This window comes from Hippichthys cyanospilos, chromosome 20 (assembly GCF_059441005.1).
Source record: "Hippichthys cyanospilos isolate Australia breed blue-spotted pipefish chromosome 20, RoL_Hcya_1.0, whole genome shotgun sequence".
NCBI classification, from domain to species: Eukaryota; Metazoa; Chordata; class Actinopteri; order Syngnathiformes; family Syngnathidae; genus Hippichthys; species Hippichthys cyanospilos.
In genome coordinates, this window is record NC_142388.1 from 11,987,092 (window position 1) to 12,003,439 (window position 16,348).

At 38.7% G+C, this 16,348-nt stretch overlaps 1 protein-coding gene across 2 annotated transcripts in view; it reads right to left on the minus strand.

The window, feature by feature from the left end:
* Window positions 1–591: 591 nt before the first annotated feature.
* The window catches only part of snap25a (synaptosome associated protein 25a), a 46,887-nt gene continuing 31,130 nt past the window's right edge, over window positions 592–16,348 (minus strand). Inside the window, exons 5-8 of one of the 2 annotated variants that reach the window (XM_088402731.1) lie at window positions 14,011–14,128; window positions 4,789–4,908; window positions 2,684–2,828; window positions 592–2,233 (exon numbers count right to left, since the gene is read on the minus strand). In XM_088402731.1, the coding sequence (XP_088258857.1) occupies window positions 2,165–2,233; window positions 2,684–2,828; window positions 4,789–4,908; window positions 14,011–14,128 (452 nt within the window). In that variant the 3' untranslated portion in view covers window positions 592–2,164. Of the gene's footprint in view, window positions 2,234–2,683; window positions 2,829–4,788; window positions 4,909–13,635; window positions 13,754–14,010; window positions 14,129–16,348 lie in introns of both variants that reach the window. The other variant, XM_088402730.1, reaches the window with a different exon arrangement.

Below are 16,348 nucleotides of genomic sequence, written 5' to 3' on the forward strand. Positions count from 1 at the left end.
TTGTTCTTCTAATTTACCTCACAGTATTCTGTTGGTGTTACGTCGAAAATATCCAATCATTTTCAATAAACGTGTTGGTGCGAAACCTGTAGACATTTTTAGTTTGAACTAAAAATCATCTTTCTGTGTAAATACCTGATGTTATGACCTACGACTTATAGTCCGGTGCGGCTTATCTGTGACAAAAATCTTTTTTTTTTTTTTTGCTCAATTTTTGCTGCTGCAGATTTTAGTCCGAAAAATACAGTAGCTTTTTTTGTGAAGATGTGTTTTCTGCACAACAGTGACTTTGAAACAAAACGTTTTTTTTTGTAGCATCTAAATCAGGTCATCAGTCAAAAACTGTGAAAATGTGTTTTTGATGGCCAAATAAGTTAATGCATATAAATACATTACAACAGTGTTCAAATGGCAAAATATTAAGAGGAGCGCTGGCCACAAATGTCATGAATCAACTCATTAAAAAAAAAAAAAAAATCTGTAGTGGATATGAATTCTTGTCACTGCCACACAACCTAAGTATTTTACATGACGAAAATTCTCGTCCATGGCACTGAAAGTGTTAACAAGATCAATAAAGACAAACACAGGTAGGGTTGATTACTTTTAATCAATTCAGCTAGCTACAAAATGTCCACCACTTTACACACTGACAAGATACAGAGAGGGAGTCTTTTAATAGAACATGCGTTGAGGACATCAATCTCACAGTTGAATCTATTGTGTCATTCAGGTTTGGGTATTTCATCACCTTACTCTAACTAAGGGACATTTTGGAGATTTGGTATGCATAGCTCTAAAGTACAGAAGCAACAAAAACCCTTTATGTTTTTTTTTTTTATGTTTGTTTCAGTGTATAGTTATTGTCAACATTGTCATATTTTTTTTTTTTTTTACCAATAACAAACCACACGGGGAGAATAAACTTACAGGTACAGTCTTCTTATAAAAGTAAGGTCTCTCAGAAATATGCGCCTTTGCTTTACATTGCAAACATTTATTTATTTTTTTCAGAGCATCCAAAACCTATGTTACAGTACACAACCAGTCCTCCTCTTTCAGCACTTAATCAACATCCTCATCGCGGAACTGCATAATCGTTTAGAAAACAACTTTTTTTTTCTTTTTTCTTTTTTTTTTTCAATACCACCTCAAATCTTTGTATTGTCACCTTCATTTCACTTTTTGATCCCTTTTGCATTATTTTACAACAAGATGGACACAGTCAGTCAATATATCAAGACAGAGAGAGTGGCACTATTGCAAACTTGCAGGGAAGAATGGAACGATCAACTGCGTCCTAATACTGAGCATGCGTTTTGTCAAGTCGCTACTGCCGTGTTATCGTTTTTTTATATATATTTTTTCAGACATGTTTTATTTAGAAGACTAAAATCTACCATTTGTCATGCAGAGAACGCACAATTCACATCACTTGGAATGCAAATGCCTAATACAGCTACAGAGAATCTAGTTGCACATTGTCTAAACAGTAAACCCAGTATGATTGCAAAGGTGGAAAATGGACCAGCAACTTCCTCTTATGATTGTAAGCGCTGTTTGCAATTTTCTCCAACTCACTGATTCACGACTTGCCCATCGCTCTTCTCCCGTTTGCTGTGACAAAACACTAAAATAAGGAGCGTGACAGTCGCCTACATGAAACCGTTTTACTTCGACAATACTGAGATACTGAAAGAAGGAAGAATCAAAACAAACAGCTTGTATCGCATTCCTATCACATACTTGCCATCCATAGCAGTGTACACATATATATATATATATATATATATATATATATATATATATATATATATATATATATATATATATATATATATATATATATATATATATATATATATATATATATCTCAAGAGAATAAAAACTTCACAGGTGAGCCAGAGCGCCAGTAACTCAGCACTATATACAACCTTTGGAAAGAATGATGTACGGAGTATAAGAAATCATCATTTTACGAGGACAATCATCTTGAAAAAGCTCGACAAACAACACACAGAACGACATTTACAATGGGGAGGGGAGGTGATATGTGCATGTGTGCAAACCTAGAAGGTCAATATCATGATGAAAGCATGTCGGCGTCTGATGACGTGCCGCGCCGTACGCCGGAACGGGTCATGCTCGCCGGGGCGTGGGTGTTTAGCCACTGCCCAGCATCTTTGTGGCCCTCTGGTTGGCTTCATCAATCCTGGTCTTGTTGGAATCAGCCTGGGTGAGCGAAACGCACAGACGGAGGGTTGCTGTTGGTTTGGTTCATGCTCAACAAATATGGGGGAATAGAAGATAACGTTCTTAAAACACGGGTCATTTTCCGTTTTGAAATCCTATGAGAAAATGCTACTGGAAAACTCTTATTTATGTGTAATCTCAAAGTGACAATAGGATTGTGGAACATCCTAATACTTTTGGAGATACTTTACTTTTTTTTTTTTTTTTTTTTTTTTAGAACTAACCTTTGTTGATAATAGCATTTTAGAAAATTTTAAATGAACGTTTTCAGATGCCATGCAGTTATCTAGTTTGGCTAAGATAAAACAAATGATGGAAGTAGTGCATGATTTTAAACAATTTACAATGAAGATACTTTGGATAATATTTGAGGACGTACAGCACAAGCAATAGGCTGATACGTGTTTTCCTTCTGTGTGTTTTCTTTACCTTGTCCATGATCCTGTCGATCTGGCGGTTCTGGGTGTCGATCTCGTTGCCCATGTCCACGGCCATGTGGCGCAGGTTTCCAATGATACCGCCCACCTGCTCCAGGTTCTCGTCCATCTCATTTTCCCGGGCATCATCTGTTACCCTGAGGACGAAAAAAAAATAAGTAGGAATTGGACTTATAACGTGACTATAATTACAATCTCGTATGCTGTATTGTATGCTGTATATCTATTCCACAACAATATTCTCCATTCAAACGTCATTTTTGCCCTGTGTCAATCAACTCGAAGTAAGGGAACAGCAATAACAACCTCTTTGGTCCAAACAAGATTTGCCTTGATTTCGTGTCCGGCATTCAAACATTTGTATATCCGAAAAGAAGATTAATATATAGAACATCAAACATATTCTTACGATAATTATGGTAATGGGGCAAGTGCCAAGTTATTTTCATTAAAAGAAGCAAGCAGACCGAACCAACGTCCTAATTCATCCGTGTTCACAACAGGGGGATGTAAATGAGATTTATTCAGAGCTAAGACTTCTTCAAGCACTTTGTTTGGATTGTTTACTCACATGTTTCATCTTGTTCTAAAATATCTGCTTTTAATCTGGAGGGCCGTGCTGTATTTTCTGTTTATGTTATCTGTTCGTAATTTAGGTTTTAGCATTGTTCGTTTTAGCCAAGGTTGTTACCCACTTGGTTTCAAGAAAAGAACTAGCAGACTGACCGAACATTTGAGTCTATCCTTGCGGGCCATTAAGATGACATTAAGAATTCTTCAAATGCTTTAGTTTTTAACGTTCAGTTAAAATTTACATTGAATGTGTGCTTTTGATCTGTAAGGCGGAGCTATTTTTCCGTTTCCTGTTTTTACATACCCAAAGCTGATTGGCTGTCTCGCGTCACGTTCCGTGTCCTGTCGTACCAAACACATCCTATAGATGTCACCCAATCACGCAAACTTCATTGACCGCAATTAACATGCGTCGCTTGTTACGCCGTCCACATAGTCGATTTGAACCAAGCATTATTTAGTTTCCCAAAACACGGAGAGTCGGATGGAAACAAGGATGGAAGAGCTACTTGGGGATACGTCATTTCCGGATCATGGACTAATCAGTGAATGAACGTACTGCCATTAACAGTTGAGTAGTGAAGGTGAGTGAGTGATTCGCGATTCGCCAAGGAACGACAATGTTACCACTCAGTGAACCACCGCTTGTTTGTCTCGTGGGAATATGTATTCATTGCCTCTATTTAACTAAGCTAACAGTTGATGCTAACTACATTAAATAAGTAACAGATTTCTAGATGAAAATTTTTATTAATTTGTAATTGATTATCTACGAATGGTTGCAAACACAGGTGTTGTCCCTCATATCCATCACAGCTGTGAAGATTTCGTTAATAACACGTTTAATTACTGGTCCAAGTACAAGCTTTGATCCATGATCCGTACGGATCACACACACACAAACACAACAGTTTGGGTCACACATGATCTATGGATTGGTAGGTGTGTGGAAAAAATGTACATGTTCAGGCAGTGCTTCTCAATTATATTCGCAAAGCCCCTCCCAAGGAGAGTGAAAACAATTTGCCCCCACATCCCACTTGCCAATTTACCATAAAAACGATTGTAAAAATTGTATAAGTATACCTAAAACTGTATCCTTTTTTAAAATCGAGTAAAGGAAAAAGCATTATAAACCAGTTTTCAACAAGTCAACGACTTTTTTTTTTTCAAGATTTATACAGGTTAAAGGTTTGTCTAAGCAGAAAGTGAATTAAGGTGCCTAGAAAAAAATGTCAATCCTTATTTTATCACAATTACACTTCACATGGCAAAAACAGATCCTTTTCCCTGGGGTCATCCGTGTACCACTAAATTCACTAATTTTAATAAAAGTAAGAGAAGGGTGAGAAGTTCGAGTGACATCAGTGATGCTGTCCAGTGTTTCATGTCGGAAATTGGAGAAAGAATCTTTAAATTTCTATGACGATTTGCAGGATGAGACAGTTGTCATATTCACGAATGACGTACAATAAAATCCTTCATCACCCAACGATGAAGGAAGCCATGTTTTGGCATCTTTACCTGCGAATGAAGCCTCCACTGATGGCCATCTGTTCACGCTCATCCACAACACGGGCTGGCTGACTGGCCACCACCCCATCTTGGTTGTTCCCCCAGGCCTTGCTGGCTCCGCTCTTCATCCTGGCCGACGAAGATGACGAAGAAGAACAGTTACTCAACATTCTGGAGAAATTTACGATGATTTCCCTCAAGCAGGCCGGCTTCCCTTTGTTCAAATGAATCAACACCGAGAGCCGCGGCTTTGAGGGTAGGGTTCTAAATAAATAACTATCAAATTACGTGATTTCATGCATTCAGCACATACATGTATGAGTAATAGTGGAGACTAGACTAAGTCAAGCAAAGCATAGCAAGCATGGACTGTTAGGATTTGGAAGGTGCAAGCTTCTGTTTACACAATAGCAATGTGAGTGATACTATATCTTGCAAAGTGTTGAACATGCTATCAAAACCTTGAGTACCATCTGCAGGTTTGTATTATATGGCATGCATTTTAACAGCAGTAACCTGTTGGAACTATACCATTGGCACCTTAATGTTTCTGAAATAAAAACAATCCCTCCATCAGTCCAACAGTTGATTGTCCCAATGTGACAGATAACAGAAAGGAGCCAAGCTCCTGGGAGACAAACGACATAAAGTGTACAGGACTGCCACATCATTAGTGGAGGGATGACAATAATGTGGAGAACAAACTAGAAAAACAATAACAAGGAAAAAAAAACAAATAAACTGAAGGAGGTCGACAGAGTAACACATGACCCTCCATGTACTATTTTTGGACCTCACACTCCAATATCCCCCCTGCTTGTATCAGTCACCATTGGTTTCTGTGCTATCGCCTTTGGAAAAGCTTTGTGTTCCTAATTAGCAGTGAGGCGTGTGATAACGATATCAATGCTTACCCGGTGTCTGTCTGAACTGGAAGTGTGTACTGACAAATAGAGCTGTGCTAACAAGATGTGCAATCAGACTGCTTTTGTCAGTGTTGCCTCCCTATAGTTCGTAATTCATTATCTATTTTACCCGCAAACCATTGAAGAAACTGGATAAAGTTACATTTTGCATACAGACATGTTGTATCATTTTTCACTGTGCAGCATAACCATATTGTGTCTTATTTACTTTATGGCTTGTTTTATCTCAGTCTTGTCTGTTAGAAAGTTCTTTTTAAAGTTTTCTGTGGGTTTCATTTATGTTCTTAAGCTGTGAAAGTACCTCCCTGTTGATCACAGTTAGCATTCATCACCGTGTTTTTAATCAGTACCACATTGGTCTTGAAAAGTGCACATGTAGTTTAGGGATGCATTTATTTCCAAATGAGCTTAATAATCAATCACTAAGAATTTGGAAGTAATTTATTAGGTTTTGGAGATTTTGAAGGCATTGTTTGAGCTAAGCTTTTTAGTAAGTTTACGCTAGTTAGCCCAGTTAATGAACAGACAAATGCCAAAGGTAGCATGTCAGGATTTTTGCATTATCTCAACTACATCATTATATTTTGTTGCACTGATAGGCAACATGCTCATGTTTTTCAATATCTACAGCTTAGGCACTGTTTTTCAGCCGTTGTTGTGTTTGGGCCTGTGCTAGTCCAGACTTTTATGTTTATTTTGTATTTAAAACGAATATGTAAGTAATATAACAGTGTTAAAATGATTAAATAGCAATACATGCATGCTCCTAATATTTATAGTCAGCACGCCTAAAAATACCCAAAACGAAACAAAACCTTTGCTAACGTTGTTCATTTTCCATCGACTGATGGCATGAAGACTAGACTCGTTTAACAACATAGACCCTCATTTTGGTGGTGGGCCCCCTGGGAGTTCCCTCTGAGGGCCGTTATGACAGAAAAACAAATAGTGAAGCTCTGCTCTCCAAACTAAGTTGCCTTGATGATTGTATTCACTACCCTACTTCTTTTTCGTCCTCTTCTTTTTTCTTCTTTTATAGAAGATGACAAAGCCCTTTTCTGTCTCCTAGCAATGGTGAATCATTAATTCATGCATTTGTTACGTCCCGCCTTGACTACTGTAACATATTGTTTTCTGGACTTACCATGTCTTGCATCAAAAGCCTGCAGTCAGAACAAAATGCAGCAGCAAGACGCTTGACAAGGACGAGAAAGTTTGATCGTATTGAAGCGATACTAGCCAACTTGCATTAGCTTCCAGTACACCTAAGGTGCGATTTTAAGGTGTTGCTAATTACCTATAAAATTTGACACGGCTTAGCTCCTTCCTATCTCCTTGACTTAGTATCACCGTATGTTCTGTCCCGACAACTTAGGTCACAAAATGCTGCTTTGTTAATGACCCTGTGGTCTGAAACTAAGTTTGTTGGTCTCAGGCTTTTCCATTCACACGGAATGCCCTACCATTGGAAATTCGCCCAGCCACCTCAGTAGAAATCTTTAATTGCCGACTAAAAACATATTTTATACGATCAACCATTTGGTTAATGGGTCTGTCTGAATGCAGCTTCCTTCTTCTCCTTCCTGCCCCCTTCTCCTGGTTTGGAGAGAGGGGTAGATAGATGGTGAGAGATGAAATGAATGCTGTCGTACCTGCGCCGATCGACCGACGTGGGTTTTGTACGGATGCATCCACTTGGCCAGACTGTGAGGGGGATCTTATCCGATCGCCTACCATCACGGCATCTTTGCGCTGGACATTTACTGTTTAATATGGCAAAACGTGTTATTTTTAGCACTCGGCATCTAGTGCTACCTGTTGACCATAGAAGGGGGCTCCTCCCACCTGCGGTCACTTCTGAAGGTTTCTCATTTTCCTCAGATGAGGTTTTTGAGTTTTTCCTTCCTCTACTGGACGCTTTCTTCAGGGGATGCCGTTGTGTGTTTGTGATGTTCTGTCCAATTTCCTTGTCACCCTTCTTTTTCAGCCCATTGAGACTGTGGTGATTCAGGAATATACAAATAAACATGACTTGACTTGACCAAGAACTAACTTCAGCCGTAAGTATGGAAGTAGTCATGGCGACTTGGTTTTGGTTTGCGAATTACAAAGACTTGAAAAGCACATTAATTCATCTGTGCTTTTGGTTACAGTGCAACATGAGAGTCTATGCAGTTATCAGAACAAAGTTTGTCATGCTCATTCTCATGTGCCACTCAAGGTCATTTCTGAACGTAGCTGTTGACTTCTTGGGGACAGCATAAGCTAGGCTCTGTTTTTGGGGGGGCAATTCCATGAACTAAATGACAAACCGAGAGTTAAGAGTTTTTGTAATTCACTTTAAAATAAAGTGACACTTTTTGTCAGCTTGAAATGACGAAAAATAGCAAGAACGTCCACAAAACAGTGAGGTAGCGCGTGATAGTGAGATTTGATTTTTTGGGGCAAAATTGAAAAGAACAAATCCAGTTTGCAAGAAACATGAAGTAGGCACCCTCTATTTCAGGGGTGTCAAACTAATTGTTACTATGGGCCACATTGTTTTTATAGTGTCTGTCAGAGGGCCGGTATGACGAATGTGAAGTCAGATCAATTTTCAGTGTGTTTGTCACACATTTACCAAGTTTTGAATTCAGCGGCCAGTAAAAACTGTTCAAAAAAGTTGAAGACAACTTGGAAAATTGGTATTTTAGCCAGAAACATGACCCCGGCCTTTGGTTTGACACCGGGTACAGCATTAAGTCTTATACATATGATTTTTTTTTTTTAGCCTCTGTGCCTGAATTACTGTGGAGTGTAACGGCAAAGTATTGTTTCAGCAAGCCGGATGGCGAATGCTCAGCATCCTACTTGACTTTTATTATTAGAACTGGACATAGGCACAGCTTCACTTAGCTGCCAGTCCCTGCTGACACACTCTTTTCTTTTTGTACTTGTTTGTTTGCCATCTGTCTGCTCTTCTTAGCTTCTCATTTTATTCCAAGATATACTGGCTTCTTCTCCACTGTCGAATGGATGCTGTAAATACCATTTAATAAGCTCAGTGGCAATCAAGCTAAGGTTTTTGGATAAAATAAAACTTAAAATGAGCTATATCAAAATTGATTACAAATGGCATGTCGTGTACATAATTACACGCATGGTAATTCATGAGCTTACTTGAACTTTTTGAGCAATTCTGGGAGCAGTTTGAGAAAAAAAAAACCCAACAACAACCTTTTTTTGTTCAAGCATCAGTGTGCCCAAGCGCACAAGCAAGCAGAAAGTCATGGTTGGATGAGTTTGGCATGAATGAACTTTTGAACCGCAGAAGTATGTTAGCCAAAATCTCTTATCTCACAAATGCTGTTTTGGTTGTTATTAACTATTATTTCCCACAGACGATCTGGAAAATTCCATAAATTCTTTCCAGTAAGGTGACAGCAATTATAGCTGCAATGTTTATACAATATTTCCATTCATGTATATCATGGCTATTTTTGGTTACAAACCAATTACCTCTCCAGGTTCTGTATCTCTTTTTGTGTTGTATATCAAACCATAAACGGACATATATTTTACATCATTATCATCATCATCATATACTGTACATCCGAGGTGTCCAAACCTTTTCCTCTGAGGGCCACTTACATAAAAACTCTTTGATCAGTTGTTGTTTTTTGTTTTTTGTGTTTTTTTTTTAATTATTAAGCACACCAACATGAATCAATTAGGTGTATGCTGTTTATTTTATTTTTTTTCTAACCTGCTGCATGAACACTCATTTATAAGGCAAATCATTCATATTTTACAACATTTGAGAGTGGTCATAGATCCCATAGACCAGGAGTGTCAAACATATTTTAATCATGGGCCAGATTGAACTTCTAGTTTCTGTAAGAGGGCCGTCATGGCTGTGAAGCCAAATAAATTTAAGTGTGATTGTCACACATTCACCTTTTTGAAATCTCAGGCCAGTAAAAATTGTTCAAAAGGGGGGTTGTTTAAAAAAAAAGCCTAAAAAAATAAAATAAAATACAAAAGTTTTTGAAGTTGAAGACAACTTGCAAAGTTGGTATTTTTGTCAGAAACGTGAAGTCATAATTAACATTTCGCAGGCCACATAAAATGATGTGGTGGGCTGGACTTGTCCCTCTCTAAATTTAGAACCAAAACGGAATCAAGCATTTGTAAAGTGACCATTCTGAAATCTTTTATATGATATGTTGACAATTTGGACCTTGACACAGAGTATAAAGCAGAGGAAACCATATTTGTTTGGAAAAACAAAACAAAACATTAGCATTATTTATTGCAGTATTCTGGAGAGAAATACAGTTTCTAGTTTACTTGTAAACAGTTAATTTGTATCTTTGCATCTTCAGAAAAGCTCTGCAATTGCTAAATGACATATTTATTTGTAGCCAAGGTCATTTTGAAAATTGGATGGTGGGCCTCAAATGCGCCCCAGGTCACAGTTTGGACACCAAAGCTGTACATCAATGTCATCATCATCATCATAATCTTAGCATCATCACGTGCAGCAATGCTAGTATGAGTTGCATTGCCATGCATGCATGAGCATTCCAAGGGTCATGCTCGCTAGTCATTCCATGTCATTTTCGATGTAGTGGGTGGCACGGGGGTATCGATGGGGTCAACTGTTTATTGCCTGCAAAAAGGTGAGCATCTAGTGAATGTTAGAGTGGTGTAGCTTGTGGTAAAAATCATGCAGATGAGGACAAGCTTCACACAGTCAGACTGTTGTGGAAATTCAAACTTAATGCCAGGATGCTTTAGTTCTACTCTTGGTTTGAGTATTTTTATCTCCTGCTTTTATCACACTACGTCAATTATTAGTTTTTTTGAAAGGAATGAGTATAACTGTTGGGAATGGCTGCGCCTGCAGGTCGATGATTCTGAAGTTGAGAGAAAAGGGTGCTTAGCACAAGGATGTTTTAAATGAGACACATGCTGGTAGACCTTTTGCTGAGTGCAGGGGAGCTTATGTGGAGGACTGGACTCTTGCTGGATAGTAATTCTATTTCCATACTCATTATCTGTGTCATAGATATAAATATTAGCTAAGAAGCCTCCGAGTGATGGCGTCCGGGATGGTTTATTGTATATCTCAGTGCGGTTCGTTGGTGAAGGCGCCAGTGAGCTGCTGCTTTTGTAAGCTATTGCGTTTGTACAATACAGTCCTAGTATCAGAATGATACACAAAATGCTTTCCAAACAGGACTGCATGTGATGTAATAAGTTAACTCCAAAATTGGCTCTTGAGTTCTTAATGGGGTACTCTCCCTACATGCTTCAGCTCCACATGGGTTTTGGTTAACTATTCATTATTTTCTCAAAAATGGTAAATCTTTGCATTCAATTTGAAAACAACTGCTTATGGTTGGGCAATGTTCTACATCAGTGGGTGTCAACATTTAATGATGTAGTCCCTGTGAAATATTTTTCTATCTTCAGCCAAGCACCCCCTAGCCAGCAGAAAATATGAAAAAAAACCTCAAAGAGAATGCTGTGCCATATACGTCTAATTAAACAAACTTTGGATCTACATTAGTAGTTGTATTTCCATATTTTATTGACATACTCCAGAAGATAGACTGTGTAAGATCATCAGTCTTATTTCTGCCTTGTCTGCCATAAAATTAACTAATTACAATGCTCAGCTGTATAAGTGCCTGGATACACCAATCCGGTGTCTGAAGTTGGGAAGATTCGGGGTGTCGCCGTGCACCGTCGTGCACCTTTTTTTCAATCTCCATATTGGGGCGGTCGACTTATACCCGCATAACTCAAAACTAGACTAATTTCCTCCATATATGTGTGTTTGAATAACATCACTCTGAATGCAAAATAAGTATGATGTCATTTACAATGCTTAAAATTGTTATGTATACCTTAGGGCTGCACGATTAATTGAATTTTAATCGCAATCACGGTATTGGCTGCCACAATTAATTAAGATGAAAATTGGCAATATTAACATTTTAAAAAACGCCTACCAGTACATGTCAAATAAGGTACTTGCAGTCATCCTACCACGAAGGGGCAAACGCAAGGTTAAGACATCATTAAGCTTAAGAAACAGCAAGCGAGCAAATCCTGCATGAACGTCCACAGCTTGGTTTATGCTTGACGCGCCCCGCAAGTTCAACGCGGCGCCACGCGTCAAAATGACATTTTTTTCGCTAACCACTCTACGTCACGTGATGTCTGTGCGAGCCAGATTTTCCGCAACGCATACCTTCTAGAATTTCTTTATCACGTGGAAGCGCCGGGCAGAAAACATGATGGCCGAACTATTGCTTATTGGTGTTTGCTGGTGAATACCGGCTAGCAAGTACACAGAGGCAAGGAGTCTGAGTTAAAAAAAAAAAAACAACTAAAAAAGACTTTGAAGAATTTTGATCGTTTGAATCTACTAGCCGGCAAGATTCCACACGTCCTCTTTCAAGCCTCAAGAGTGGGACGCGTTGACAAAGCTGAAGTTGGTTTCACTGGTGCGCCCCGGAGATATCAGGATATCAGTTCCACCCTAAAAGCCTTTAGATGACAATTTTTACCACATGTTTGCATGCCAAAAGCCTCCACTTTTCTCAGCTCCTAGTATACCGTACTAGCTGTCAATTGAGACCCATTTTTGAAAATCCAATTGTCAAAAATTTGAATAAATTGGCTTTGAAATGACCACAAATGACATTTTGACTGCTAAGTGCATACTCACTTCGAGTGAGTCTGGTACTTTTGTATTGTTCACCCAATACAATTCACCCAAATTGCAGTATATAAGCAAGGGCGACTTGTACTCGGAGAAATATAATAACATACTATTGTTACGTTGGTGCCATCGGTTAGGCGACAGGATGTTTTTGGTGGATTCATCGTGTTGAATCAGCGTCAAACCATCATTTCATTTGATCCATCTGATTAGCTGTTAGCGAGTGAATCGGCGTGAACAGGGAGAGCAAAAATGATAGCGGCATGCCTTGTTTACATTAGTATATTCCACCCATGTAAAGAGCTTCCTCTTTGGCTTTTTCTAACAATTAGGAATAGTGACTACCTCCACAGATGCTGCGGAGGGGATTTACCTCTCACGCATGAGCAAAAGGTACTTAATATTTAATGTCATTGCTGTGTTTTTCTCTCATTTTTACAGCACGGCATGCCCATGGTCGGGCCGATGCCACAGGTGGAAGTCATCGATCATGTTTGGCCCACATTGGATTGGTGTATCTAAGACTTAAAACGTTAAAAAAAATAAATAAATAAAGGCATATGTTTTGCAAAGGAGTGACTATAACATTAATAAGCAGTGAAATGTTCCAATTAGTTTGCTTTTAATTTGAAAATAAAACTACTTTGATGGCATTAAAAATCCTGGAATAGGATTTGCTGATACCTGCAGAAATCTTAAATTCTCACATACCTACTGAAGTGCCTACAAGTACCCCAAGGGTACTAATACCCCCCATTTGAGAACAGCTATTTTACAGAATCTAAGCAAACACCTAAACATTCCATTGACAGTTGCAAACTGTTAATCCATGTAGAAATGTCACTTTTTTACAGTCTTTTGTTAATTCAGCCATGCTTTTGTTTTGGGTGTGTAGGTCCCTGCATCATGAAGGAACCCCAATGATGACAGGACAGTGTGTTGATAAGGCTCCATTAATTTTTTTGATAGTTCAAGTGGATAAAATGAACTCTTTTACGAATTTATCCATATTAGCTTATGGGCTATAACTGGTCTTTGAAACTGCATCATGGCCTCCTATGTGTATGGATGTGGAAGGCACAGATGCCTTTTTGCAGCTGGAGCAGAGCAGACTACTAAGGCCGTAATCATGCCAGTGCTTTCAAGTGGTTCTTATGAAGAAATTGAAATTTTTGTAAAGGCAGGCAGGCAGGCAGGCAGGCAAGCAGCACCTACTTGTTACATGGACAGGAGCAAAGACCACAGAATTTCCCTAGATCGTTCAAATTCTTTTCTGCATCCTTCATGTCCTTATTGATTTGGTCCATTCCCTCCTCGATGCGCTCCAGTTGTTCTGATTAAACGCAAGTCATTTATCCCCCACAGAACGAAGCACGAGGAGAAAAAGAGGGAGGGAGAGAGCGAGAGAGAGAGAGATAGAAGACAAAAGGAGAGAAGACAATAACTTCAGACACTCACTGTGACGAAAGAAAGTCAGAACAAAAAAAATAAACACAAAATAAAAAAATAAAATTAAAAAAAAAAAAAAAAGGAAAAAACTGGACGCCACCACATATGTGACAACCTTTGAGGCACGTTGTCAGTACCTACTTGTTACATGGACATATGAAAAGCCCACAGCATTTCCCTAAATCTTTTAAATTTTTCTCAGCTTCCTTCATGTCTTGGTTGATATGGTTCATGCCATCTTCAACACGATCGAGTTGCTCTGGTCAGGACAAAGGGATGACAGTAGTGGAATGAATGTCATTGGCTAATTGACACAAATATGACTTATGATGAGCAGTAACTGGGTCAGTTGGGTAAATGTGCGTAATGTATAGCTTTATCTTAGGGGATACGCTCAGCCATACCTGTACTGAACGTCAAGGACTTTCTACTGCTGGACTACACTTTGGGGCGGATGGATTTGCATTCTTGATTAGAGTTATTGGACACACTCTTTGATTACAGTACAATAGCATTAACATAAATGAAGGATTTGCCCATAAAGCAAATGTGTTATGCTAAGAGCAGAGCTGTCTGGTGGGGGTATCACTTACCTAACCACAGACTTCCATCAAGGCACTTTTGTTTACTGCGTGATAGAACTACCATTGCTGTCATTTTGACAGTTCTCAAATTTTGAAATGTTTTCACTGTTACAAATATTAACAATTTCCCTTGAGCTTTTTTACATTTTGATGTCTGTGTCTAAGGATGTGTGATCACTGGTTGCCTCGATTAATCTCAGACAGCGACTCCAGGTAAGATCAGCCCCTCCCTCGGTGGAAAGGAGCCATGTCGTCCATTTCACTAGAAGTAGTGACAGAGTTCAAGGCGCTTATAGTAAAATATACTAAAGGTAATTGATTAATCGATAACCACCGTATTTCTCAGAGTAGAAGTTGACTTTTTTTCCCCACATTTTCAACCCCCATAATATGGGGGGGTTGACTTATAACTGCATAACTCAAAACGGACAATTTTTCTCCACATATCTGTGTTTGAATAACATTTATTTGAATGCGAAAAAAGTAATATGTCTTTTCCAAGGCTTAAAATGATCATATATACTTTTAATTCAAGATATGCATCCGTTTTACAGTGTTTGCACAAAACATCGTAAAAATCTACTTTCATCAAGTGCCGCCTAATTGCCACTTAGTTGTCAACAACGAGGCTGCATGGATAACTTTTTTCGTCAGACTTTGATGCATTATAAAAAAGAGAAGACGGCTTGACTTGTCTCCTTTAGCTAGTGGACGTGTGCAGGAAGCCGGCATGGATATCGGCAGGTGAAGTTAGAAACAGCGAAGGACAACCTTCCGTGCTGGGATCTCACAGCAGTCATTACTTGGATAAGGAAACCTTGGGATAATATCCCAAGTAAGATGATTAGCAAATATTTTCCAAAGAGTTCCATTTCAAACAAATTGGATGGGTTCGAAGATATCTTACCGAGTAACAAGGATGTTTGAACGAATGATTAGGAGGAAGATAAGAACGTTCGTGAGTTAAATGGGAGGAGCTATTTGTTGCTATTCTGGCAAAATTGATTCTTTGACATGTATAACTAACTAATGAGAGTGAATAAGTGAACGTGTTTGAGATCATTTGAATTGGAAGATGTTTCCTAATTTTACCTTTCCAAACTTAACTAGTACTGTTTATCAGAGTTCCCCAACTGCCGGTCCGGCACTGGATCAACTGGTAGCGGGGGTATGGGCCACACCCAAAATAATGGTGTTTTGGAACCGATTTAGCTCATCCTTTAGAAGTTCGTTAATTTGTGCTTTGTTTTGCTTGAGCTTTGTTTTTTGGCGCCTCCACTGGTCACTGTTGATATTACATTGAGTTGAGAGCAGTCACTGTCGGTGATACACATGTTGTTGTCTCTGTGAAATGTGCCTAAAAGTGTTTGTAAGTTGTACTTTCTTTGTGAGAATGTTGCCATTTATGTTCATATGCCCCCAAATAGTTTGTTTGTTGATCCAATAACTTGTGACTGGCTAATGTTCGTATCTTCAGCATGTTATATAGTGCTGCCTTGTAGGCATTCTTTAGCATTTTCGTTTGTGCCATGTAACTTTGGGATATGTTAGTATATGCAAAGGATTTTGATTAGGTTTTAATTTGATTAACGTTTCGTATCGAAATGATTAGCATTCGTAATTTGATTGATTTAATCAGTGTAATTTGTGTACATTTTTGTACGTTTTGTACATTTTGAGCCGGCAGCCTGAAAAGCCGGCAGCCCTCGTAAAATGTTTGATAAAGAAAGCATTTACACTAGATACCCTATGACTCATATGATTGAGTGAATAAATGCACCTGGCTAAGATATCCTCCTTAGACCCAGCCTATTAAGTACATTTGTGCCCACTACTGACTTTTGTCTCAACAAGACAGCAAAGTTATTTGCATCCCACCTAAACACACGAGACAT